This window comes from Silene latifolia, chromosome 8 (assembly GCF_048544455.1).
Source record: "Silene latifolia isolate original U9 population chromosome 8, ASM4854445v1, whole genome shotgun sequence".
Lineage (NCBI taxonomy): Eukaryota > Viridiplantae > Streptophyta > Magnoliopsida > Caryophyllales > Caryophyllaceae > Silene > Silene latifolia.
The window spans coordinates 11,112,314-11,139,240 of NC_133533.1; the positions used below are offsets into that span (position 1 = coordinate 11,112,314).

The 26,927-nt window shown below is 38.7% G+C and overlaps 3 protein-coding genes across 3 annotated transcripts; 2 read left to right on the forward strand and 1 right to left on the reverse strand.

The window, feature by feature from the left end:
- The first annotated feature begins 6,172 nt into the window (after positions 1-6,172).
- Positions 6,173-9,479, forward strand: LOC141594664 (heat shock cognate 70 kDa protein-like). Its single transcript, XM_074414665.1, has 2 exons — positions 6,173-6,212; positions 7,801-9,479. The coding sequence occupies exons 1-2, from the start codon at positions 6,188-6,190 to the stop codon at positions 9,477-9,479; spliced, it is 1,704 nt and encodes a 567-aa protein (XP_074270766.1). The 5' UTR covers positions 6,173-6,187.
- Positions 9,480-10,220: 741 nt separating this feature from the next.
- LOC141594665 (heat shock 70 kDa protein 18-like) lies at positions 10,221-13,087 on the reverse strand. Its single transcript, XM_074414666.1, has 2 exons — positions 12,734-13,087; positions 10,221-11,911 (listed from the first exon to the last, which is right to left on the reverse strand). The coding sequence occupies exons 1-2, from the start codon at positions 12,960-12,962 to the stop codon at positions 10,221-10,223; spliced, it is 1,920 nt and encodes a 639-aa protein (XP_074270767.1). The 5' UTR covers positions 12,963-13,087.
- Positions 13,088-23,429: 10,342 nt separating this feature from the next.
- On the forward strand, positions 23,430-26,722 carry LOC141594110 (heat shock 70 kDa protein 18-like). Its single transcript, XM_074414303.1, has 2 exons — positions 23,430-23,757; positions 24,907-26,722. The coding sequence occupies exons 1-2, from the start codon at positions 23,529-23,531 to the stop codon at positions 26,592-26,594; spliced, it is 1,917 nt and encodes a 638-aa protein (XP_074270404.1). The 5' UTR covers positions 23,430-23,528; the 3' UTR covers positions 26,595-26,722.
- Positions 26,723-26,927: the final 205 nt, after the last annotated feature.

A 26,927-nucleotide genomic window follows, 5' to 3' on the forward strand; every position in this document is an offset into this window, starting at 1 on the left:
AATGGAAATGTTAGTTGAGATATGCAATGTATTTATATACTAAGCAATGTGTGGGTTGATTTGCTTTTTAATTAATATATATGTTAGGAAGTTGTGCCATAATCATCATCATATCTCTCAATAATGCTGCTTCAAATCTTATTACTAACCCTTCTCATTCCATATTATCCGTTCATATGTACAGTGATGTCAGTAATAATGCATGCATCGGAATTTTAACAGGCCGTAATTATGCATGCATCTAGTAATATTTAATTTTTTATTTTTTTATTTTTTAAGAACAAACAACAACGGTTATTTTAAAACAACCCGTTGTCTTTAGTTATAACAACGGTTTTGTATATTAAAACCCGTTGTTATAACTTTCCCCCCAAAATTGAGTCACACTTTCCACAACGGGTTTTTATACTTAAAACCGTTGTTAATAGTTTTAACAACGGTTTCCTTAAGAAAACTAACCGTTGTTAAAACCTTCTACAACGGACGCTTTAACAACGTCCGCTTTTTTATATAACAACGGTTTTTGACCGTTGTTATAGCCTGTATCTGTAGTAGTGTAAGGATGTTTTCAGCATATTTCCGCTGAGACAAGAAAAGACCAGTGCCCGTCCTCGTAACAGAAATGCTCAAAAAATGATTAAGAACCCCCAAATCTGTCATAGCAAATTCCTGCGACAATGATTTAATAATGCGCTGCAACAGGGCTGTACTAGAGGCAGTGAGAATTATGTCGTCCACATATAATAAAATATAAGCAGTGTCAGCACCGGAACGATATATAAATAAAGATGTATCGCATACACTACGCGTAAAACCCTGTGAAATAACAAATATCGCATAACGTTGAAACCAGGCATGGGGAGCTTGCTTAAGGCCGTATAAAGACTTTCGCAAGCGACAGACATGATACGGGGCGGAGTTATCAACAAACCCGGGGGGTTGGTGCATATACACCGTCTCGGCCAAATCACCATGAAGAAATGCATTTTTGACGTCAAGTTGGTGGATGGGCCAAGACCGAGACACAACAATGCTAAGTACGGTACGGATTGTCGTCGGTTTAACAACAAGGCTAAAAGTTTCATCACAATCGACACCAACCTGTTGCGATTTTCCATTGACTACAAGACGATCTTTATACCATTGTAAAGAACCATCACTGTTAAATTTATGCCGAAATAACCATAAGCACCGAATCACATTTGCATTATGAGGCCGAGGTACTAAGTCCCAAGTATTATTTTCCTTAAGTGCACGAAATTCGTTCTGCATAACAATAGTCCATTTCAGGTCCCGGAGAGCCTCGTGGGGTGATTTAGGTAAAGGGGGAAGAGGTGTGGTGCTGGGAATAGCGTGGGTAATGAGGGCTGATTTGGGCGGCTTTGGCTTGAAAATACCGTTCATGCCACGGGTTGTCATGGAGTGTGATGGTCGAGGAGGAGCTGGGGGAGGCGGGGGTGGTGGTGGTGGAGGAGGGGAGGTTGTCTAAGGTGTGGCAGGGGTGTCGGGTGGCTGGATTGTGGAGGGACCAGATGACTGGTTAGGCGAGGGAGGAGTAGTAGGGGTGCGGTTCGGGGAAGGAGTCGAGGGAGGAGATTGGTGGGGTGTGGGTTGTTGTTGCGTGGCAGGGGTGGCTGGTTGGGTGCGGGTGAAGGAGGGGTAAAGGCGTCGAACAGGGCTGGGTTCAGGGGAGGGTCAAGGAAGGAGTAGGTGTTGGGTTGAGCTGGAGAGACCTCCTTAAATGGGAACGACGATTCATCAAAAGTGACATGGCGCGAGATGTAGAGCTTACCCGTGGATAGGTCAAGACAGCGATTCCCGCGATGTTGCGGAGGGTATCCAAGAAAGACACACCTGACGGACCTAGGAGCTAATTTATGTGGACGTTGGGCGGATAAATTCGGGTAACAAGCACAACCAAACACACGGAGATGGTCATAAGATGGTTCCTTAGCAAAGAGAGCGGAAGTAGGTGAGTGGAAGTGAAGTAATTTTGTGGGTAGGATATTATGTAGATGGACAGCTGCATGAAGGGCATCTACCCAATAAGACGGGGGAATAGAGGCATGATAAAGGAGAGCTAACACGATTTCAGTGAGACGACGGATCATACGCTCAGCTTTACCATTTTAAGGGGAAGTTTGTGGGCATGAAAAACGAAAGAGGAGGCCATGTTTAAGCGCAAAATCTTTAAATTTATTGTTTTCAAATTCCCGACCCAAGTCGCATTGAAATTGTTTAATAGGGCATTGAAATTGTGTGCGGACATAGGACGTAAATTGAGTGAATTTTTGGTAGACCTCGGACTTAGCAGATAACGGATTAGACCCAAACAAACTGTGTAAAATTGTTGATAAGCACAAGATAATATTTGTAAGTACTTTTACTCAAAACTGGACTCGTCCATAAATCAGCATGTATAATGTCAAATGGAGCAAAAGTAACAGAATTAGAATCATGAAACGGCAATCGTTTTTGCTTACTTATTTGGCATGAATGACAAAGACTATTATTATTTGACTCTTTATTACAATTAATGAAAGACCGACTCCGTAAAAACTGAAGAATGTTTGACTCGGGATGACCAAGACGGCTGTGCCAAACATCGCTGGAAGGAGTGATAAAGCTAAAACCGTGGGCAGGGGAGGATGACGTGGACTCGGAAGAAACGGGATAAAGCTCGCCAGTACTGTCACTCCTCATAATCGTAGTCCCACTCTGAAGGTCCTTCACAGAAAAACCAAATGGGTCAAATTCAACTGAGACATTGTTATCTTTTGTTAATTGTCGGACATAAATCAGATTCTTTATTATATGGGGTGTGTATAGGACATTGGTAAGATATAAAGTGCGGTCTGTGGCAGGTAAGGTCGCGGTCCCCGAGCCTTGAACTGGAATACTATTACCATTGCCGACTTATAAAATAGAACGAATATTACTAGCACTAGAAGGAGAAGTTATTGTACCTGCATCATATGTGAGATGGGATGGGGCACCAGTATCCATAAACCAGGGACCGTCATTCGGCTGTTGTAACCCCATAGTCTGGAAGGCTTGCCCAATGTCAGTCATTTGCGGAGCTTCAGTTTCAGCGACATGAGCTTGCCCAGAATTCCCTCGACCAACAGGTCGCATCTGTCGCGGTTGTCGAGGAGCACCCCACGTCTACCATGGCTGCGACCAACCTGGAAAAGTAGGATAAGGACATGGTGGGAGGTTCCAGGGGTACGGCCAGGGGCTGGCAGATGGCCACGACGGGGCAGAGACAGACGACCCAGGTCAGGCCGTGACTTATTGTAATTATTATTATTACGATTGTCACGGCGACGATTGTAATTATTGTTATTAAAATTTGGATCATAATTATTACCTCGATAATTAGACGAGCGAGGTGCTTGTTGTGACGGCTTTGACGAATCACCCCACCCCGAAGAATTAGAGGAGGGCGGATTTGAGACGACTAACGCTTCAGAGGAGGGCGAAACATCATCACGAGCACTTTGTCGATGCAACTCCAACTCAAGCATACTTCCGGCCGTTTCAAAAGTAGGCAGAGTCTGGTTGATATATGATGTGACGGTGTCGTAAGAAGAAGGGAGACCTCGGACTAACTGCAATACGAGTCGCTGATCGTTCACAGCTGCTCCGACGTCTTTTAATTGGCCAGCAAGATTCTTCAAACGCTGGCAATAAGCATCAAGGGAAGGTAAATTAGCAGGTTTGATGTTGTTAAACTCGCTTTCCAAAGCAGCGGCCCGAGCACCCTTGTTGCTAAGAAAAATCGCTTGAACACGCAACCATGCCTTATACGCCGTGGACTCGTCTTCAAGGACTCGGGGAAGAAGGTCGTCACTCATCGTCCCATAGATCCATTGGAGGACGTGAGCGTCAATTTCACACCAATCATTGTATTCGGCGGCATCAGAAGCGGGTGGCTTGGTGTCGTCGATATGAGATACGACTTTTTAAGCCTTGGCATGAAGCGTAAATAGGTGAACCCATGACGCATAAGTGACCTTGATTCCGTCGAGAACACGGATCTTGTGCTGTATATTGGAGACAGTAAACACGGGGTGGAGAGGAGGCTTTGTGGCTGGTGGTGTTTCTAATTTATCACCCATCGAAATAGGTTGTTTGATTTTGGGGAAGAAAAAGAAAACTGCCGAAGCAAGGAGGCAATCGATCTAGGGTTTCTATCATAACCTAGCTGATACCATGTTAATGTGTAATCCCCTAATTAGGGTGATTAGCTAAACTTCATATATATACTTGTCAATATACAATATTATCAATATACGTTTCCTAAATACGTGGCTAACGATAATACTAAAGATACGGTATTAAATATTTACATATTTACACTAATAATCACGTTTATATTCCTATACATCGTTCATAATACATAACACTAGGTTTGATGCCCGGCTATGCCCGGGCTACCTTTATTTACCATTTAAAATTTATTTTATATGAAATATGATTCACTAAATTTGTTAACACATACATTTACAATTTATATCTTGAAATTATGATGAGATGTAAAATTAATCAACAAATTATGAGACACAATTACCACTTCCGCTGTTAATATTATTACTTTCACTACATCCCCTGTTAATACTATTACGTTCAGTACTTTTTCGGTTACGGTTGTTTCTTTAACTACCTACTATTTTTACGGTTAATCCGTTAGTTTTGTCAAACTCATATATTTAAATAAATTAATAATCGAATTGTTAATTAATTTTTCATACTCTCTCCGTTGTTTCTATTGTTACTTGCATATGCTGTGACTACTATTACTTTCACTACTCCCGCCCTCATTATTTTTTCTTTCACAACTCCCACATTTATTACTGTTAATTTCACTACTCCCGTTGCTAATAGTATGACTTTCACTACTGTTTCTACTATTGTTGCTTTTACTACTTACATGGGTGGTTACTATCATATTAGTTGATGATTATATAGTTGTATTAAAGTTATATACTTTAAGAAATCTGAAATATTAGATTAGAATATTATTTAAGAGCAATTATTATTTACTAATTAAATTACAAATCTAATGAATTACTGGAATATTATATTTTTTGGAAATCTAAAATGATTTATTTACCTTTTAATAATATCCAAAATATAACGACTTATATTATATTTGTGTATGTTAAATAATTAACATCTTTATACTAATTAATATCATAAGTAGAGCCTGTTTATTTAAAGAAACTCACCATATTCTGATGTTCTTTAAATTTATACTTCAACCCAAAACTATATAATATTTACATTGAAGTCCCTTGTTCAGGTCCATCACACGGCGCTAGTGATTAAAAACTATATAGTATAATTAATTTGTATAGATTTATTTAATTACATTGAAGTCCCTTGATTTCTGGAATTAATATATAGTATTGGTTATCTCCCAAACTCATGAGAATCGAATTTCGACACAGAATGAAATCCAAACTAAAAGTTTAAGTTTTATTGCTAGATGACGACTATTCTCGTTCATCAGTCTCATGTTGATGCATAACATTATCTTAGACTAAGTTAGATCATATTCTTATTGAATTAGTCTTGTTATTAGTGACGTTATTATGGAGTTTATTACTAATGGATTATCCTACCAATTCAATATATGAATTAATAAATCTTAATGATTTCTTCGACGGAGTAAATTGCTAGAGACCAGGTGCTCTAAAATCAATTGGTAAGACAGAGTATATATGATTCTTCGACAAATAATTGACAAAGTCTAAAGAAAACCAACTACTAATCCAACTTATATACCAATCCCACGCTTAAATTCTAAAAGCTTACCAGCAACTCTCTCCATTTCTAGATAAGAAAACAATTACTCCGTTCATTCCAATCATACAGAATAAAAAGGTAAACAATACGGGGACGAAGGGGTATTGAAATTGAGTTGAAGGAGATGAGTTTGTCAGTTTCAACTTCGAAGAAGAAAGATGAGAGTTGGTGGAATAAGAGGACAACTCCCAAAAGAAACCAAAATCAGCCTGCTATTGGGATCGATCTTGGAACCACCTACTCATGTGTCGGGGTATGGCAACACGGTCGGGTTGAGATCATCACTAATGACTTGGGCAACCGCACGACACCGTCTTGGGTCGCTTTCACTCAAACCCATCGCCTCATTGGCGAAGCTGCAAAAAACCAGGCCGCCATGAACCCTACCAACACTATCTTTGGTTTGTTCTTAATCTCGTGTTTTCACTTTTTACCTTCGTTTTTTTTTTTGGTATACCATCCGCTTTAGTTCGGATTCGAGCCGGATAGGACCACTAGGACGGTAAAGCACTCCCTCATGAGTTTTAACATTGTTGCATTCCCGGGACTTGAACCCGAGACCTTCGTTTGTGACAAATACTACTCCCTCTGTCCCGATCATTTGTTTACCTATTCCATTTTTGAGTTTCAATCAAATATTTACCTTTCTATTTTTGGAATGCCTTTGATAGGCAATTTGATTCTCTAAACTCAATCAATTTGGCCCACTTATCATCCAATAATTGACCCCCTTCTCTGTTCTTCGTCTTTAGGCCAAAAACAAGCATAATTTAATGACCGGAATAGTGAAGTATGTTTTATCGATGCTTTTTAATTGTCTCTGTTAATGCATGGGATGAAAGAAGTGTCCAACTTTTTAGTCCAAGGGACAATATAAATGGGGTTCAATACCAAATTTGGTCAAACTCTCTACAATACATACCAATTTAAAAGGCCGGAGGAGACGGACAAGTCCACTAGCAAGTGGGGTTCCACTAGCTTACAAACATGTTCATCACTATTAATCCGTCGATGTGCGACTTTTGCCCCATGTGTGTTGGTAAACACCTCCTCACTCGATAGTTATTCCGCACCCGGCTAACCAGTCTACTCGATCCGCATCATCTCTGGTTAACCCAAGGGGAGGCATCATTGTCATATCATCACCTGACATAGGTGTCGCCCAAGCCGAACCATCGGCTCTGATACCACTTATTGACGTCCTTCACAACGGGATTACTGAACAAGTGAGACACAGACCCACAAGCAACTGAGCTTCTTGGTGATAACAGGAGTAGCCTACTAACTTATAAACATGTCTTCTCACTAATTAATCCGTCGATGTGTGACTTTTCCCCCCACATGGGAATAGAGCTCAACACTTATCCCTGTGGGGGCACCCCTTCTCCATTTTGAGTTAATCTTTCGCTTTCAGCTAACCACCTCACAGAGTCATTCGGTAATTTTTCATTCTACCGTGTCAAATAGGAAAGCGAGAATGCAATCGATTAAGGACTAGCTTATGTTGATTAAGCCTTTTGCTTTGCTTTACCGTTGTACACCCTAGTTTTTGTTGTTCACACTAGTATGAGCGACACCGCTCTTGCTGCTGCAAACCTTGGCCCTGAGAAGTCTTTCTCACTTAAAATGTAAACCTAAGGGCTTGTTTGGGATGGAGAAATAATTACGTGAGTAAATGGAGCTTAAATGAACTAAAAAAAAGAAGGAAAGTGATGGTAGTATCGTTGTAGATAGGAATGGGGGAAGATAGGGTAATAGTCCTTCCATAAGGGGAATAATAGTTCCCTAGCTCCGGAGTTAATAATAATTCCTCCCTTACCTTCTATTTCCACCCTCACAAGTCACAACCACCACTAACTACCAATCTCGTCCCATTTGTTCAAATTTTACCCTTCATTACTCCTTTAATCATCACCCCCATTCTAAACGAGCCCTAAATTTTTCATATTATAACCTTGATGATTAATCATTCGTATGAATGAATGACAGATGCAAAGAGACTAATTGGAAGAAAATTTGATGACCCTATAGTTCAGGATGATATGAAGTATTGGCCATTTAAAGTCATTTCCGAGCCTAATGATACTAATAATGGTAACAACCCTGTAATTTTGGTGACCTATAAGGATGAAGAGAAGCAATTTTCCCCAGAACAAATATCGTCAATGATTCTAGAGAAGATGAAAAAGATTGCCGAAACCTACCTAGGTAAAGAAGTTGAGGATGCTGTTGTTACCGTTCCTGCTTATTTCAATGATGCACAACGCCAAGCGACTAAAGACGCCGGAGTAATTGCTGGGCTCAATGTTCTACGCATTATTAATGAGCCCACCGCTGCTGCAATTGCCTATGGTCTTGACAAGGAGCTTACTGGCTACAAAAATAAGGTGGCAAAAAACATTTTGGTGTTTGATCTTGGTGGCGGGACCTTCGATGTCTCTTTAGTGTCGGTCAGAAAAGATGCATTTGAGGTTAAAGCAGTGAGTGGTGATACCCACCTTGGTGGAGGTGATTTTGACACGCGATTGGTGGTCTACCTTGTGGCCGAATTTGAGAGGAAACACAAGAAGACAATGGGCGACAATCCGAGGGCCCTTGGAAGGTTAAGAGCCGCATGTGAGAGGGCTAAGAGGAACCTTTCTTCGATTACTGAAACATCAATCGAGATTGATTGTCTCTTCGATGGGATAGACTTTTGTTCAACGGTAACACGTGCACGGTTTGAGATGCTAAATCTTGATTTATTCGAAAAATGTCTAATCCCCGTGGAAAAATGTTTAAAGGACGCGAAAATGGGAAAAACTGATGTGCATGATATAGTCCTGGTCGGAGGGTCCACCCGGATCCCAAAGGTTCAACAATTGTTGCGAGATTACTTCTTTGGTAAAGAACTTTGTGAGAGTATCAACCCGGATGAGGCGGTTGCCTATGGAGCCGCTTCTCATGCTGCAATTATAGTTGGTGCTGGTGATCTAAAGGATACCGTGCTTGTCGACGTTACTCCTTTATCACTTGGCATTGAGCTTTATGATAAATCGATGACTGTTATTATTCCTCGAAACACAACAATCCCAACTAAGATGTTTGGGAAATTAGAAACAGCATATGATAACCAGACTGCAATGAGTTTTCCTGTCTATGAGGGTGAAAGACACATAGCCAAAGACAACAATTTCTTGGGCGTGTTCAATTTGTACAATATACCACCAGGACCCGAACGCGCCTCTAAGTTCAAAGTCTGCTTCGAGATCGATGCTAATGGTCTCCTGACCGTGTCAGCTAACCTGATCGGCGCCAATAACAAGGACCAGATTACTATCACCGAGCATAGCGGAAGACTAACAAAGGACGAGATCGATAGGATGGTGAAAGAGGGTGAGATGTACAAAGCTCATGACGATGAGTTCAAAAGGGCGGTAAAAGCTAAGACCGACTTAGAGAATTACATCGAGGAGGTTAGGTTGATGGCAAGACGATATCGCGATAGGCTTAATAAGGAGGAGAATAGATCGTTGGAGAATGCAATTGAGCTGACAATTGAATGGTTGGATTGGAATCATCTTTGTGGTGATGCGTCTATGTTTGAGCAAAAGATGGATGAGCTTAAGAGTGCTTTTGATGATGTTTTGAGGAAGATGCGAGTCACTAGTTTAAATGAGGTTGATTAAGATGGGGATGTTCTTTTCTATTTTGTGGTGTGAGTTATTGCACATTTTATAAATGTCTCTTTTTATTTTGATTGTTAATTTTGACCATTAATTTTTTGAAATATTTGTGAAGTTGAGATATTACATTTGTCACATGTAATTTATCAAAACAATTATTTAGTTTGTAAAAGTAAAATGATTGTAATTATCAAAACAATTAGGTTGATTACGGGCAACACAATGTAGCGAAAATGCAGAAGTCGCTATGTGGTATATCGATTCCCCCTTAGACCTATATAAAGTATACAACTTGTTGCATAGTCCATGAACTGAAACACAATAACGTGAACTCATTTTATATAAAAGGTTTTAAACGAACTCCATTTTAGTAATATAATCCATTTAATCCATTCTTATTTCATAATATAATCCATCTTTGTAACTAAATACTCATTTTCGTGTCTCATCTTGAATCCAACTACCTTTATCTTCTGACATATAAATCCTCTTATTATAATTACACAATTACTTTTATTTGTTAATGGTTATGTGTCAAATGAAGAACTAATGCGACACAAAATGAGACATTGAAATGAAATATCAAATAAAAAACTAATCAAGTTCGTTTATTTGTTAATGGTTACACAATTACTTTTAACTCAGAATATGTTGCCTATTTTACACACAATTTCGTACGTTGAGCAATTCACAGTGAATATCAAATAAAAAACTAATCAAGTTCTTAACAGAACAAATTTTAACTCAATCAAGTTCCAATATTTCAATCTCTGTGTCATCACTCCTACGCATTTTCTTAAAAATAGGTTCAGAAATTTTCACCAACCTTTGAATTTTTTGGTCAAACATTCTAGCTTTACCAAATATGTTGTTCCAATCAAGCCATTGCTCTGTTTGCTCGATAACATCATCGATCTTTCTCTTGTCCTTCAAATCGATTTTCCACATATTTTCTCTTGCCTTCTTCTTAACTTCGTCCACATAATTCTCTAACTTGTTCTTTGCCTTGGCCGCCTCCTTAAACGCCTCATCATCAACCTTGTACCTCTTTGCCTCCTTCACCATCCTATTGATCTCCTTTTTGGGCAATCTCGCGCTGTGATTCGTGATTGTGACCTGATTTTTATTTTTTGTGTCTATATCCTCGGCTGATACAGTCAGAATACCATCAGCATCGATCTCAAATACTGTGTCGAACTTAGGAACGCCCTCAGGTGCTGGAGGAATCCCCTCTAATTTAAACATTCCAAGGTAGTGGTTTTCATTAGCAATAGATTTTTCCCCTTCGAACACCCGGAATGACACAGTGGTTTGGTTGTCAAACGCCGTTACAATCCGCCCATTCATCTTTAAGGGTATAGCTGTGTTTCGAGGGACTATAACCATCATTTCACCCGAGTACACCCTAACACCAAGCGAAAGAGGAGTAACATCAGTAAGTACGTGATTTTTCAAACCCATTGTGCCCGTTAATACGGCCGCGTGACAGGCAGCCCCATATGCAACAGCCTCGTCAGGATTAATACCTTGGCAGAGCTCCTTTCCATTGAAGAAGTCTTGCACCAACCGACGAACAATTGGGGTTCGAGATGATCCCCCAACAAGGACGATTTCATGGACCTCACTTTTCTCAATCTTTGCATCCTTCAAGCACTTGCCGATGGGTTCTAGACAATTCTGAAACAAATCCATATTCAGCTTCTCAAATCGTGCACGAGTTATGGTCGTCGAGAAATCAATCCCATCAAAAAGACAATCAATGTCGATAGATGTCTCAGGGGTCGAGGAGAGGTTCCTCTTCGCCCTCTCACAAGCTGCTCGCAACCTGCCTAATGCTCTTGGATTATCACTCATGTTCTTATTGTGTTTCCTCTCAAACTCGGCAATGAAATAATTTACCATCCGTTTGTCAAAATCTCCGCCACCAAGGTGTGTGTCACCACCAACAGCTTTCACCTCGAATGCATCTTTTCCAATAGCGACCAAGGAAACATCAAATGTTCCACCACCGAGGTCAAAAACCAAAACATTCTTGACCGCTTCAACTTCACCACTAGTAAGCTTTTTGTCGAGGCCATAGGCTATGGCAGCAGCTGTCGGTTCATTAATGATGCGTAGGACATTCAACCCAGCAATGGCGCCAGCGTCTTTAGTAGCTTGACGTTGCGCATTATTGAAATAAGCCGGGACAGTGACAACAGCATTCTTGACCTCAGTGCCAAGATAGGCTGTTGCAATGTCCTTCATCTTCGAGAGAATCATAGACGATATCTCTTCAGGAAAGAAATGCTTCTCCTCGTCTTTGTAATTAACCACAATGATCGGCTTCTTGTTGTCGTTTCCAACATCTTGAGCAATGACTGTGAATGGCCAGAGCATGATATCATCTTGCACCACTTGATCGTTAAATTTTCGACCAATGAGCCTCTTTGCATCTGTCAAAAGAAAAAAGCAAGTCATTCCGGGAGCTAGCATACATGTAATACTTACTTATGCAGAGATCATCATAGCCATCATAGTTCATAATATACTCCCATTGAGGATGCTACTTTGACTATAAGGTCAACATAATAATCCTTCCGTTCTTTGGTTTTGGCACAAAGACCAAGGAAAAAGAAATGAATCATTTACTAAATGACAAGTGGAACAACATTTACCAAGATTTTAAAAAATAACAGTACTGTATCTAAACTGAATCCCAATATTTATTTAGAAGCGAAAAAAGTAATTGATGTATCGGTTCAAAATTACGAACATAGTTCTAAATTTAGTAAAACTGAACCCGGAGTACAAAAAATAGCGGGACAATTTCACCAATTAATGAAATTAGGGCTACGAGAACAAAATAATACGGAGTATATAGGATTAAGAGAGGTCATTGGTTCCATTATCGGAAATCTCTGTAATTTATGAACTCGAAATTCATCATCGGAAACTTAGATCCGTCATTTCAAACATTTAATGAACGCCCCTAGCCAACTAAATCTTGGAATTGCCTCTGTGGCTCCATTCATATATCGTTTTTAATTGATCCATACGGAAAGGAAAATGAAGGTAAAAATGGAACGAGACGGAGGGTAGAATACTGGGTATGTTTAGTACTCCCTCCGTCATAATCATTTGTTTGCCTTCGATTAAAATACTCCTCACAAAGAATAAAAAAGAAAACAAATGATTGGGATAGAGGGAGTAAAATACAATTCCGAATTTCATTTATTATCCGATTAAGAAAATTTAAACAAGGATAGAAAACAAACCAAAGACAGTGTTAGTAGGGTTTATGGTAGCCTGGTTGATAGCACCTTCGCCAATAAGCCGCTGGTGTTGGGTGAATGCGACACAAGACGGCGTCGTACGGTTGCCTAAGTCGTTGGTGATGATCTCAACACGGTCATCTTGCCATACTGCTACACATGAATATGTGGTTCCAAGATCGATTCCTACAGCAGGCCAATTTTCTACTGCTTTATCCGCCATTTTTGCCATAGCTTTGGTATACACGGAGAATTGCGAGGAACTGCAAGTATAGGACAAATTATGTGCGGGAGTTTAGAATTTAAAAGTACAATGTATCTCGTCTTTTGATATACGGAGAATTTAAAAGTGCAATGTATCTCGCGTCTTTTGATATACGGAGAATTTAAAAGTCCTTTAGATTGTTTACGAATATTACGATATCCAAAAAATGAGCAAGTATTTTTTGAGTTTTGATGTAGTTTACAATCTATGAATTGATGACCCGAACATGACCTATGACCGAAATTGACCTAAATCAATATGCCCGATCCGAATGTTGACCATGGTTCCAAGAACTAGAAGTAGAGGTAGCAATCGGATCAGTCGGGTTGGGTTTGGGTCGGGGTCAAGTTGGGTCGAGTCATATCTTGTTCGGTTTAGCCTACTCTTTCGTGTTGGATCATTTCGGGTCAAATGATATATCGGCTCGGGTTTGGAATGGGTCATTATCGCGTCCGGTTACTTTATCACATTAATTCAAATTTTTACCATTAAATTTAGTTTTTAACCATTATTTGGTTTAATTATTTCACTATTAAGTCAAATCTATCAATCTAAACACTAAATCACTTTTATTTTGATCAATATTAAGCTTAATAATTGTCGAGTCATCAATTTACCCGAGTCAATATCGGTCCGAGTCAAAATCGGGTTGGATCTGGCCGTTTGGGTTACTGATTATCGGATCGTGTCGAGTCAAGTCGGTTTCGAGTCGTAAAATTCTCAAGTTCTACCGGGCCGGATTTGCTCAGGTTCGGGCCAGATCAGACTTGCTAGCTCTAACTAGAAGAGCGTTATTAAAAATAGAGAGGGGATAGTTCATAAAAACAAATGTTATTGATAATTGATATTGTTCGTTCGTATCTCGAAAGATTACATTGGCTCGATATTTATAGTACTCACGAGATCTAAATCGTATCAACTAATATCGCAATATAATATAATTATTCTAATACATATATTATTTCGATTACGATAATATTATCGTAATATTCCCCTAACATCCCCCCTCAAACCCATGGTAATTTGTCAAAATTTCCATGGGTTTGCAAGGTAACAAAGAGAAACGACTCTCTTTTCGAATCGGTTTCGTCGGATGAGAATGCCATCGCTTTTCGAAGCGACCAAATCGTTGAAATTTCGTTGTCAAGAAATTTGCATTTTTTCGAAGTTGACAAATGTCGGTGCGTAACTCGCTAGTCAATGCGTATAGGACTCGCCAGACCGAGTTTCGCAATTTTTCGAATCAAATCGTCAATCCAAAATACCGTGAACCAAGTCAGTCACTGATAATTGTTATAACGACGCATCAGTGCATCATCATCAAAAGTGGTATTGTCTGATCAATCATAGATCAAACTAAACACATTAGTGTACAAGAGCCACGTAATTGTTTTTGAAACTAACAAAATTGCTCAATAAATCGATCGTTTGAACTTTTTTTTTTTTTTTTCAAATGAAAAAAAGATCATCATAATAAAATCCCGCCGGAGGGCACCGTAATTCATTAGCCCCCCGGCAGGGTAGCGGAAGTTCGTTTTTAGGCCTCAAGAGCGTGAGGCTCTGATACCATATTAAAAATAGAGAGGGGATAGTTCATAAAAACAAATGTTATTGATAATTGATATTGTTCGTTCGTATCTCGAAAGATTACATTGGCTCGATATTTATAGTACTCACGAGATCTAAATCGTATCAACTAATATCGCAATATAATATAATTATTCTAATACATATATTATTTCGATTACGATAATATTATCGTAATATTCCCCTAACAAGCGTTATGCCCGATTCATTATATTATAGAAGATTTATAGTATTGCCAGTTTATTTGATGATATGTATTTTTTTTTTCATGTTACAAGGTGGGAATACATTGACACATTTTATCATTAGATTAACTCAAATGGAAGAGTCGGAGCTTGTACATGTAGACAACTTGCCACAAAACGTTATTCATTAATTTGGAGGAGATATCTTCTCCATTTTTTAAAAAGAATTGGAGTGTTCATTTTCTGTCACCGGTTTGGATTGCATTTTGAACCCATATAAACGATACTAAACTTATGTATAAAACTAAAGGATTAATGGAAGTTAAAAAGAAAATCCCCTATTTACTAAATAAATAGGTGAACTCACAAGTTTCCCTCTAAAAAGCATCTTTTTAATTAAGGAAGCTATTGATTATTTAATTGTATTCACTAAAATAGGAAATTAATAATTATAATCTTATCTTTATAAATACCAAAACATTTAAAGTATCCTCATTCATCCACCTCATCATGCACAAGTTTATTTTTTAATTTTTGTTTTTCCAAAAAAGCAGTGATGGTGGACCCATTACTTCACATCTCAATTAATTTCTTTCTGATTTATGTTGTTTATTCTTTGCTCACCTTAGGAAGTGTTTGGTTGACTCTCTTGGAATGAATTTGCTTCATTCCAATGTTTGGTTGGAGTCTTTTGGAATGGAGTTAGGCTCTGTTTGGTAAAACTAATTGAAAAGTTATGAAAACGAAAAGGTAGCCGAAAAGCGAAAAAGGTAATCGAAACACGAAAAGATAATCGATTAGGTAGTGAAAATTAGGAACTGATAAAGTAGCTGATTATATAAAAAAATGTTTGGCAAACTAACTGAAAAGGTAACTGATTTTGATGAAATAACGTAAAAGGATATGATAATTATTTAATAGTATAAATTTAAGGGGGTAAAAACGGAAAATTAAATCAAAACAGGTACCTGAAATCTCAAATGCTACTCTAGGTAGCATTTTATTCCAGGTAGCTTATTTGGTTAAATAAGCTACTTGCCAAACGCGTACAAAAAAATAAGGTACCTGGAATTTTGGTCAAATAAGCTACTTTGACCAAATCAGGTACCTGAAATGCCTTGCCAAACGGAGCCTTAGATACCCAATGGATTCTAAAGCTCTGTTTGGCAAAACTACCTGAAAAGGTATTGAAAACAAAAGGTAGCGAAAAACCGAAAAGCTAATCGAAACCGAAAAGGTAATCGATAAGGTAGTGAAAATTAGAGCCGATAAGGTAATCGATTATATAAAAATGTGTTTGGCAAACTAGCTGAAAAGGTAGCTGATTTTGGTAAAATGACGTAAAAGGATATGAAAATTATTTAATATTATAGAATAAAGGGGTACAAAATGGAAAATAAGGCATTTCAGGTACCTGATTTCCCAAATGCTACCTGAGGTAGCATTTCACTTCAGATACCTTATTTGACCAAATAAGCTACTTGTCAAACACTTGCAAACAAATCAGGTAGCTGAAATTTTGGTCAAATAAGCTATTTTGGTCAAATAAGCTACCTGAAGTGTCGTGCCAAACATAGCCTAACTCCATTCCAACTCCCTAGAATCTCATACCCAGCTTCCCCTCTTGATATCAAACTCCATTCCTCCTTTCTTTAATTTTAAAATGAACCAAATAAGTTTATGAGGGGATGAATTTGGAACCCTATACCATTATGGATTCATATTCCAATTCATTCCATTCCATGCTATTGAACCAAACGCCCCCTTAGTTTTTATAACAAAAAATTAATACGTAAATAATACAATACGATTATCAAATTATGCAATACAAAATAATATACAATCAAAAGTTTAATTATAATAATTGGCAAAATTAAATATAATTACAACAAATTACAATAATTGGTTAAAGTAAATAATATTACAACAATTGATAAAAATCACATTTTTATTAATAAACATTATTAAATATGAAATACTAAATACAACTATCAATTTACTAATAAATAAAAATATTAAAGATAAACAATTCAGTTCAACTCTGATAATTATAGTTGATTCAAGCCAATAAACAAGACGGATGATTGGTGACATAATGTAAACACGATCATTAAACAACACAGTTTAAATGACAATATGATGTTTAAGAAGTGAGTTATCCATCTAGAGTACAAGACATATTAATAAAAGAGGTACATCAGAAATTAGCGGTTTAAATGTGTCTATTTTATTCTTTGAAAAAAGTAATCCAAACACCCTATAATCAATTAAATATATGAATTATAAACATGACATTTATAACATCACAAATTCTCATTATAGACGGGGATATCCCTCTATAACTATAAACAGGCCAAACATGACATATATAACGTACATTACATATACTTTTAAAGATTTTTATAATAACAATGTTTTAAAAGCAACCCCGCGCAAAATTGCGCGGGTTAAATCTAGTGTATTTTATTATACAAAGCGTCTTGCTTGTGACGAGCTAATACCTCTCACAAAAAGAGAGAGGGGACAAGGTGGGGCACCCCCATGTGCTTCCCCACTCACCTCTCATGAGTATTTTGTGAGAGAAAATGGTATCCGTCACAAGCTTGTTACGGATATCGCCGTCTTCAATGAGTTGGTATTTATAAAGATAAGATTATAATTATTAATTTCCTATTTTAGTAAATACAATTAAATAATCAATAGCTTCCTTAATTAAAAAGATGCTTTTTGGAGGTAAACTTGTGAGTTCACCTATTCATTTAGTAAATAGGGGATTTTCTTTTTAACTTCCATTAATCCTTTAGTTTTATACATAAGTTTAGTATCATTTATATGGGTTCAAAATGCAATCCAAACCGGTGACAGGAAATGAACACTCCATTTCTTTTTAAAAAATGGAGAAGATATCTCCTCCAAATTAATGAATAACGTTTTGTGGCAAGTTGTCTACATGTACAAGCTCCAACTCTTCCATTTGAGTTAATCTAATGATAAAATGTGTCAATGTATTTCCACCTTTTAACATGAAAAAAATACAATCATCAAATAAACTGTGGCAATATGCCGTCAACAGAACAAGAAGCGCCCACAAATTATTTAGGTTTCGATATTACTAAGGATCTGGGTACGTATCTTGGAGTACCTACTATTAATGGTCGAGTTACTCGAGCCACTTTTGCACATTTAGAAGAAAAGTTTGACAAGCGCCTAGCGGGATGGCAAACTAAATATCTTTTGCTTTCCGGTCGAGCCACCATAGTCCAATCCACACTTTCTACCTTGGCTAGTTACATTATGCAGACGTCAAAAATACCGAGGTCAGTTTGTGATTCATTGGATAGAAAAACACTTAGGTTTTTATGGGGAGGTGATGAAGCTAAAAGAAAAATTCATTTGATTACCTAGGAAACTATTCAGAAACCCAAGAGTATCGGGGGCTAGGCATTTGGTCTTCTCGTCAAGCAAACACATCTTTTCTTACTAAATTGGGATGACAAGTTTTACCCGAGCCACATAGTCTATGGGCTAGAGTACTCCGAGTAAAAGACTGCAATGGTCGTTGTGAGGTTAACATGTTCCAACCCAAACCTAATATGTCTAATGTTTGGACCGGTAGTACTTCTCAAGCCAAGATTGTATCAGCAGGTGCGTCGGTCGTAGTTGGTAAAGAAGAACTACACTCTTTTGGGATCACTCTTGGGTAGATGAAGGAAGCTTGGCCGATAAAGCCATTGCGAGTATCCCCGCTGATATCCTAGGAACTACTGTTAGCGATATGTGGGACGAGTCTTTAGGATGGAAATGAGACATGTTCTCAAATTATTTGCCGAGAGAAGAGCTCTTAAAAATCGAAGCCTACTCACTTGCCCCAGAGCAAAGGGTTGACCCGTCAACGAAAATGTAAACTAAAAATAATTAATTTGGACGAAAGGGTTAATTGATAATCACTAGCAACTTTAAGCCCCAATTTTATAATCAATACCAGACTAATAAAAGTTTAATAATCAATACCAATATATAGTCTCCGACCTATATTCACTACCAAAACCCATTTTCCGGTAACAAATAAGTTATATTGACTAAAATACCCTTCGCAATAACTCCAACTCACTACCCTCCCTCAACCCACTACACCTATCAGTTCATCACCGACCAAGCCACCATATTCCATTCATTGAGCCATTAGCTTTACCCACCACCACACTCACCATCCAACACCCTTACCCACAACAACCCTCACTAACCGCCACCACCCTCTTTCAATCCCATAAGCGAACTCGGCCCTTACCCGCTCCACAAAGACGACTCCTACTTCTCAAAAACCCTCCTGTCATCGTGTCATGCCAGATCTGCAGTAACATTGTGTGATTGTTGGTCGGAATTAAGAAGGGAGTGTGAAGTAGTGATAGCCGATAAGTGGTGTGTAGTGGTGAGAGGTCGGGGATATGCTTTGTGTGAGAGGGGTGGTGCGAGTGTGGTGAAATGGGTGGAAGGATGGTGGTCGGCGGAAGGGGGTGTTTAATTACGGTGGTTAAGAGGATGACGTGTGGGAGCTTACGGTGATATTTGCTTGCGGATGGAGTGGGTTGGGTTCGGTTGTGGACGGGAATGTTAGGTCGTCAATGTAGAGGATGCTAGGTGTCTCTGACGGTTGTGGCATGTTTCCATCTGGGATAGTTGGTGGTGAGGGAGGGTGGTGGGTGGTGAGGGGGGAGTGAGGGTAGTCAGTGCTAAATTAAGGTTGTTAATGGTGGAGTAAAGGTAAGGGGAAGGGTATAATGGGTATAGAATACATAAAATTGGGCAAAATTTTCAAATTGGCCTGAAAAGTGCCATTTTCAGGGGACTTGGTAGTGAATATAGGTCGGAGACTATATATTGGTATTGATTATGAACCTTTTTTTAGTTCGGTATTGATTACAAAATTGGGGTTTAAAGTTGGTAGTGATTATCAATTAACCCTTGGACGAAATTTAATTAAGGAAGTCCATTTTGATTATTTTAGCCCGGTCGGCTTCTTTAAGATGACAAAACCCGAGAAATGGGTCAAATTCACTAAAATGGGCTGAAATGGCTATCAAGTCCAAATCCACCGAAGCTTAGGGTTTAAGAGGCTCTTCTCTATAAATACGACGTCCCTCCTCATTTTACAAGGATGGAAAAAATAGAGGAGAAAAGGTGAAGACTAGATAACTCATTCTCTCTACAAATCAAATCCTCATCTCCAAGGATCGACATCCAAACATTTCAATTCTCGTGCCATCATTACCGTCACCGAGGAGTCAAATCATCAAAGGAGAGCAAATCCAACGACCCTCCATCAAATCAAATCATCAACGGAGATCAAGTCAAGCGACCCTCCTCCATCAAATCGGTCATCTCTTCAAATCTCGACGTCAAGCACTCGAAATCGTGCAGTCAAAGGTGAAGAAAACAACATCCCGTCAAAGGAGAAATAAATTCATCGCGGCCCTCCTTAAAACATTGTCATTCAAGTTTAGTGGAGATCGAATTATTAGCGGATCATATTAGAGATTGTACTCGAAACATTTAAATTAATAAAATTATTTTGTTAACATTTTTGTGTTTGTCATTTATTTTACAGATCGCAAATTAGTATATACATCGTATATCGAAGATGCCTTCTTTTGGAACAGAACTTCTAACGGTAAATTTTCTATAAAATCTGCTTTGTTTTTATTCGAGCTAACGACCCCCAACCGAACCCGATACCATTGAATGGCATCTGATTTGGAAATTACCGGTCCAGCAACGAATCCGTATGTTCGTTTGGCTTGTCGCTCATAGTCGTATTATGTGCAACTTTAATAGAGTCCGTCACGATTTATCAGACGGTCTTTTATGTCCTAGATGTCTCGCTGAAGATGAGACTACTGAACATCTTAGTTGGTCTTGCCCTTTTACTACTATAATTTGGCTGCAACTTGGCTTTCCTATATCGTCCGATGAATTTTTCTCAACTCTGATTCCTAAATGGGTGACGGATAATATTCGCAATACTTCTCCTTTTGCTTCTCATGGCTAGCCGATGAAATTCACCATCGCATGCTGGTGGGTCAGAAAATGGAGAAACAATGCCGTGTTTGGTCGAGGAGATGAAAATCCGATTGCCCCAATACATTTTCTGCACCAACAATTTACAACCTCTAAAAATGCGTTCGACCCTTATAAGTCGCTTCTCAACTCTTCACCAGGTTCTAACTATGAAGAAATCATGGTACGTTGGTATCCACCTCCATTTGGATGGTTTTTATTAAACACGGATGGGGCCTCACGAGGCAACTCGGGTCCAGCAGGGTGTGCCGGTATTATGATACTGGTAACTTTGTTTCTGCATTTTTTTTTTTCTTGTGGGGGGGGGGGGGGTTGTAATTCAATAAGGGCTGAAATGAGAGCTTTATTAGCCTGTCTTGAGCATGCCCGTGCGATGCGACTTATTAATCTTCTCGTCTTTATGGATAATAAATCTTGTATCGACTTCGTTAACGGAGATCAGCTCTTAAGTAATAGTCTTCGTCTCCTAGTTCAGAGATGCAAAGAATTGATCAAATTGTATGGTTGAGTGGTAAAAATTGATCATTCCTTCATAGAAGCCAACCGTACAGCTGACTGGCTCACCAACCACGGAGTTTATTCGGCTCCAACTACTACTTTTATGTTTGCTCCTCCACAGTCTCCGTCCGATCCTAAGTGAAGATGTTTTGGGTGTTTCGTTATCTCGTATTGTTAGTGTTTAATTTCAGAGCTTTGCCCCTCTTATGTACCAAAAAAAAATAAACTTCGGCAATACTATATATCTTCTACAATATAATGAATCGGGCATAACGCTCTTCTAGTTAGGGCTAGCAAGTCTGATCCGACCCGAACCCGAGAACACCCGACCCGATGGAACTTGAGAGTTTTGCGTCTCAAAACCGACCGAGACCGATAATTAGTGACCCAAACCCGAACCAGACCTGACTTAATCTTGACCCGACCTGATATTGTCCCGATCGATTAAATTGATGACCCGACAATTAATAAGTTTATTATTGATCAAAAAGAAAGTGGTTTAATGTTTAGATTGATAGGTTTGACTTAATAGTAAAATAACTAAATGATATTGTAAGAGGATTCCGAATGATATCGCAGGAATTTGTCAGGTGGTTTTGCCAGGATCAAATCTTATTTCATGGATTGGAACTTGGTAGGTTTCCTCTTTGCAGCAGGAGGTTTTTATGAGTATGGTTTTGGTAGCTTTCTACCATATCTGGATGCAACGTAACAAAGTTCAAGTTGATATATGTTTGTTGAGGCCTGAAACTAGAGGTGATCATGGGCCGGGCCAATGCGGGCTTGGGTCGGGCCTTTCTAACAACAGTGGCCCATTTTTGTGAGTCGGGTCGGGCCGGGCCAAGTGGACTTATTTAGCAAGCCCAAACCCGGCCCTTATGGGCTAATGCGGGCTTTTGGGCCTAAATGGGCTTTTTCGGGCCCTAAAATTTACGACTTACCCTAGGAAATAATTAGCGTAATACCTTCAGTTACAACTTTTAAAATATACATAGTGTATAAAATTGTACAAAATATGATGAAATGCATATGAATTGCTCTCTAAAATAAAATAAAGACAAACATCGCCACTTTAGAATGCTTAATCATGCATTCGTATATATGATTTATGTTATTTATACCTTGTTTTATAAATCTAAAAAAATATACTTGAGTTTGTAAAGAGTTGGGTTGGGTATAACTTTAACGCTACTTTAATAGGTTTTATTAGAAAAAATATTCATTATTAATAAATATGGGCCAGGCCGGGCCAAAATTTGGGCCAAATGCTTGGCCCAAACCCGACCCCAAAATATTTTGGGCCTTTTTAGGCCGGTCCATGGGCTGTTTTGGGCCAAAACTAAAGGCCCAAGCCCTTCAAAAAAGCGGGTCGGGCCGGGTAGGGCCAATGGACTTGGGCCATTTGATCAGCTCTACCTGAAACCATTTGTGCTCAGATAAGGAAGGAGGTGAAGAACATGATTTCTACTAAATGCACCCAGGGACTAAAGATTAGTGATCGCAACTGGTTGAATTTAGATAGAATGTGTTTGTAATCCAGTCATGGATTAGTTAAGAAAATGTTGTGTACTTAAAATGGTATAGCTTGTAATAGCTCGTTTGCGCTTTAATGAAAATCTTACATTTCACCAAAAAAAAAAAAAAAAAAAAAAAACTAAATCAAATAATGGTTAAAAAAACTAAATTTAATGGTAAAAAAATTGAATTAATGTGATAAAGTAACCGGACCCTACAATGACTCAATCCAAACCCGGCCCGATACATAATTTGATCCGAAATAACCGAACCCGAAAGAGCAGGCTGACCCGATATGACCCGAACCCAATATGACCTGACCCAAACCTAACCCGACTAACCCGATTGCCACCTTTACCTCTAGTTCTTGAAACCATGGTCAACATTTGGATCGGGCATATTGATGAAGGTCAATTGCGGTCATAGGTCATTTCGGGTCCTCAAGTCATAGATGGTAAACTACATCATGAAAACTCAAAAGATACTTTCTCATATTTAAGATATATAATAATATTCCAGACAATCTAAAGAAGTGATACATTGCACTTTAAAATTTTCCGTATATCTAAAAGACGAGATATATTGACCCTTTTAAATTCTAAACTCCCCCACATAATTTGTCCTATACTTGCAGTTCCTCGCAATTCTCCGTGAGTCCGTGTATACCAAAGGTATGGCAAAATTGGCGGATAAAGCAGTAGGAAATTGGCCTGCTGTAGGAATCGATCTTGGAACCACGTACTCGTGTGTTGCGGTGTGGCAAGATGACCGTGTTGAGATCATCACCAACGACTTAGGCAACCGTACCACGCCGTCTTGTGTCGCTTTCACCCAACACCAGCGGCTTATTGGCGAAGGTGCTATCAACCAGGCTTCCTTGAACCCTACTAACACTATCTTTGGTTTGTTTTCTATCCTTGTTTTATTTTTCAGTAATTGGTGAAATTGTCCCGCTAATTTTGTACTCCGTATTCAGTTATACTCAATTTAGAACTCTGTTCATAATTTTAAACCGATACATCAATTACTTTTTTCGCTTCTATTGGGGTTCAGTTTAGATACAGTACTGTCTTATTTTATAAAATCTTTGTAAATGTTATGTTAGATATGGTATATGCACGAATATAAATTAACAATAAAACCGCACCGAATCAACTAGAAATATTTCGACCCTTATTAGTGCCTGGGTGAAATTGAATTTCCTATTGGGATAAGACGGTACCCTCTGATTTTTGGCACAAAAATTAGACATATAGAAATATTTTGGTAGAATGTTTCTTTTGATGCAGTGGAAGATTATGTTTTTCTGTAACCTTTAGGAGGTGTTTGGTTCGCGTGTGGTTATGGGTTTGGAATCAGGAATTATACCGGGTGGTATGGGTTTGGAACTTGATTGCTCATATCATGTGTTTGTTTCAATTTTGGATGGAATGAGATCGAACTTCATTAAAGTTAAAAAAATCTACATTAAAAATAATTATTTTTGATACTAAAAAATCATGAAAATGAAGAGTTGATCAAATAAATGTAAAAAAAATTCATTTAAAATGTTTCATTTAAGTTTTTTTTTTCATGCTTTTGGGTTTTATTACTTGATACCCATGGGTATCAATCTCATACCCACCTCCCCCTTGGGTATGAGAAACCCATATTGAAAAGGATTTGGGAAAGAGGGAAACAAGGGAGATGTATTTCTGAAGGGTTGTAACTATTCTGAAATTCAGATACAATTATTCGAACGAAAACTATACCGTAATCCTGTAAATAATTATGCAAGCGTACACTCTGTACTTCCCGAACTCGCATTATATTATTTAGAAATTACCCATTTATGAACCAACCATAATTACGCCAAATGAACCGGTAATTATTACTCTTAAATCACCAACATGTAATGGAGTACTCCGTAACTATTATTATGTTGACCTTATAATCAAAGTAGCATCATTAATTGGAGTATATTATGAACTATGATGACTATGATATCTCTGCATAAGTAAGTATTACATGTATGCTAGATCCGGGAATGACTTGCTTTTTTCTTTTGACAGATGCAAAGCGGCTCATAGGTCGAAAATTTAACGATCAGGTGGTGCAAGATGATATCATGCTCTGGCCATTCACAGTCATTGCTGAAGAGGTTGGAAACAACAAGAAACCGATAATTGTGGTTAATTTCAAGGACGAGGAGAAGCATTTCTTTCCTGAAGAGATATCGTCTATGATTCTCTCGAAGATGAAGGACATTGCAACAGCCTATCTTGGCACTGAGGTCAAGAATGCTGTTGTCACTGTCCCGGCTTATTTCAATAATGCGCAACGTCAAGCTACTAAAGACGCTGGCACCATTGCTGGGTTGAATGTTCTGCGCATCATTAATGAACCAACAGCTGCTGCCATAGCCTATGGTCTTGACAAAAAGCTTACTAGCAGTGAAGTTGAAGCGGCCAAGAATGTTTTGGTTTTTGACCTCGGTGGTGGAACATTTGATGTTTCTTTAGTTGCTATTGGAAAAGATGCATTCGAAGTGAAAGCTGTCAGTGGTGACACACACCTTGGTGGCGGAGATTTTGACAAACGGATGGTAAGCCACTTTATGTCGGAATTTGAGAGGAAACACAATAAGAACATGAGTGATAATCCAAGAGCTTTAGGGCGGTTGCGTGCTGCATGTGAGAGGGCGAAGAGAAACCTCTCCTCGACCCCTGAGACATCTATTGACATTGATTGTCTTTTTGAGGGGATTGATTTCTCGACGACCATAACTCGTGCAAGATTTGAGAAGCTGAATATGGATTTGTTTCAGAATTGTCTAGAACCCATCGACAAGTGCTTGAAGGATGCAAAGATCGAGAAAAGTGAGGTCCATGAAATCGTCCTTGTTGGGGGATCATCTCGAACCCCAATGGTTCGTAGGTTGGTGCAAGACTTCTTCAATGGAAAGGATCTCTGCCAAGGTATTAATCCAGACGAGGCTGTTGCATATGGCGCTGCCTGTCACGCGGCCGTATTAACTGGCACAATGGGTATGAAAAATCATGTACTTGTTGATGTAACTCCTCTTTCTCTTGGTATTAAGGTTCACTCTGGTGATATGTCGGTTATAATCCCTCGGAATACACTTATACCGACAAAGATGAGTGCAATAGCTAGAACAGCGAGAGATAACCAAGCCTGCGCGTTCTTTCGGGTATACGAGGGAGAAAGGCCAATTGCTGTCGAAAACCACTACCTTGGAAGTTTTAAATTAGAGGGGATTCCTCCAGCACCTGAGGGCGTTCCTAAGTTCGACACAGTATTTGAGATCGATGCTGATGGTATTCTGACTGTAACAGCCGAGGATTTAGACACAAAAAATAAGAATCAAGTCATTATAACGAATCACAGCGCGAGATTGCCAAAAAAGGAGATCAATAGGATGGCGAAAGAAGCTAAAAGGTACAAGGTTAATGATGAGGCGTTTAAGGAGGCGGCCGTGGCAAAGAACAAGTTAGAGAATTATGTGGACGAAATTAAGAAGAAGGCAAGAGAAAATATGTGGAAAATCGATTTGAAGGACAAGAGAAAGATCGATGATGTTATCGAGCAAACGGAGCAATGGCTTGATTGGAACAACATATTTGGTAAAGCTAGAATGTTTGAGCAGAAAATTCAAAGGTTGGTGAAGATTTCTGAGCCTATTTTTAAGAAAATGCGTAAGAGTGATGACTCAGAGATTGAAGTATTGGAGCTTGATTGAGATTTAATTCGTTCTGTTAAGATAACATCTTGATGTTTTAATGGAGAAAACTTGATTAGTTTCTTCTTTGATATTTGTGGTTCTTGCTCTTACTTTAGCAAACATGCACCAAATCAATGCTCATGATTGGTAGGGATTGAATATACACAAATTGAATTGACAATGATAAAACCACGCCGAATTGACTTCGCTTTCCTAATAGAACAATTCAACCTTTATATTAGTGCCTGGGTTATTCCGAATTTTCTATTGAGATAAGACGGTGTCCTCTGTTTTTGGTAGTTTGGTACAAACACGGAGATGTGATTTAGAAGTGTTTTATATAGACAAGGA

What these genes read in the sequence shown, in the direction of transcription:
- LOC141594665 (XM_074414666.1), bottom strand. Translation starts at nt 12,962, where the DNA reads ATGGCAAAAATGGCGGATAAAGCAGTAGAAAATTGGCCTGCTGTAGGA. An exon ending in CCCTACTAACACTGTCTTTG is followed by an intron (nt 11,912 to 12,733) that starts GTTTGTTTTCTA and finishes TTCTTTTGACAG; the next exon opens with ATGCAAAGAGGCTCATTGGT.
- LOC141594664 (XM_074414665.1), top strand. Translation starts at nt 6,188, where the DNA reads ATGAACCCTACCAACACTATCTTTG. An exon ending in CCCTACCAACACTATCTTTG is followed by an intron (nt 6,213 to 7,800) that starts GTTTGTTCTTAA and finishes AATGAATGACAG; the next exon opens with ATGCAAAGAGACTAATTGGA.
- LOC141594110 (XM_074414303.1), top strand. Translation starts at nt 23,529, where the DNA reads ATGGCAAAATTGGCGGATAAAGCAGTAGGAAATTGGCCTGCTGTAGGA. An exon ending in CCCTACTAACACTATCTTTG is followed by an intron (nt 23,758 to 24,906) that starts GTTTGTTTTCTA and finishes TTCTTTTGACAG; the next exon opens with ATGCAAAGCGGCTCATAGGT.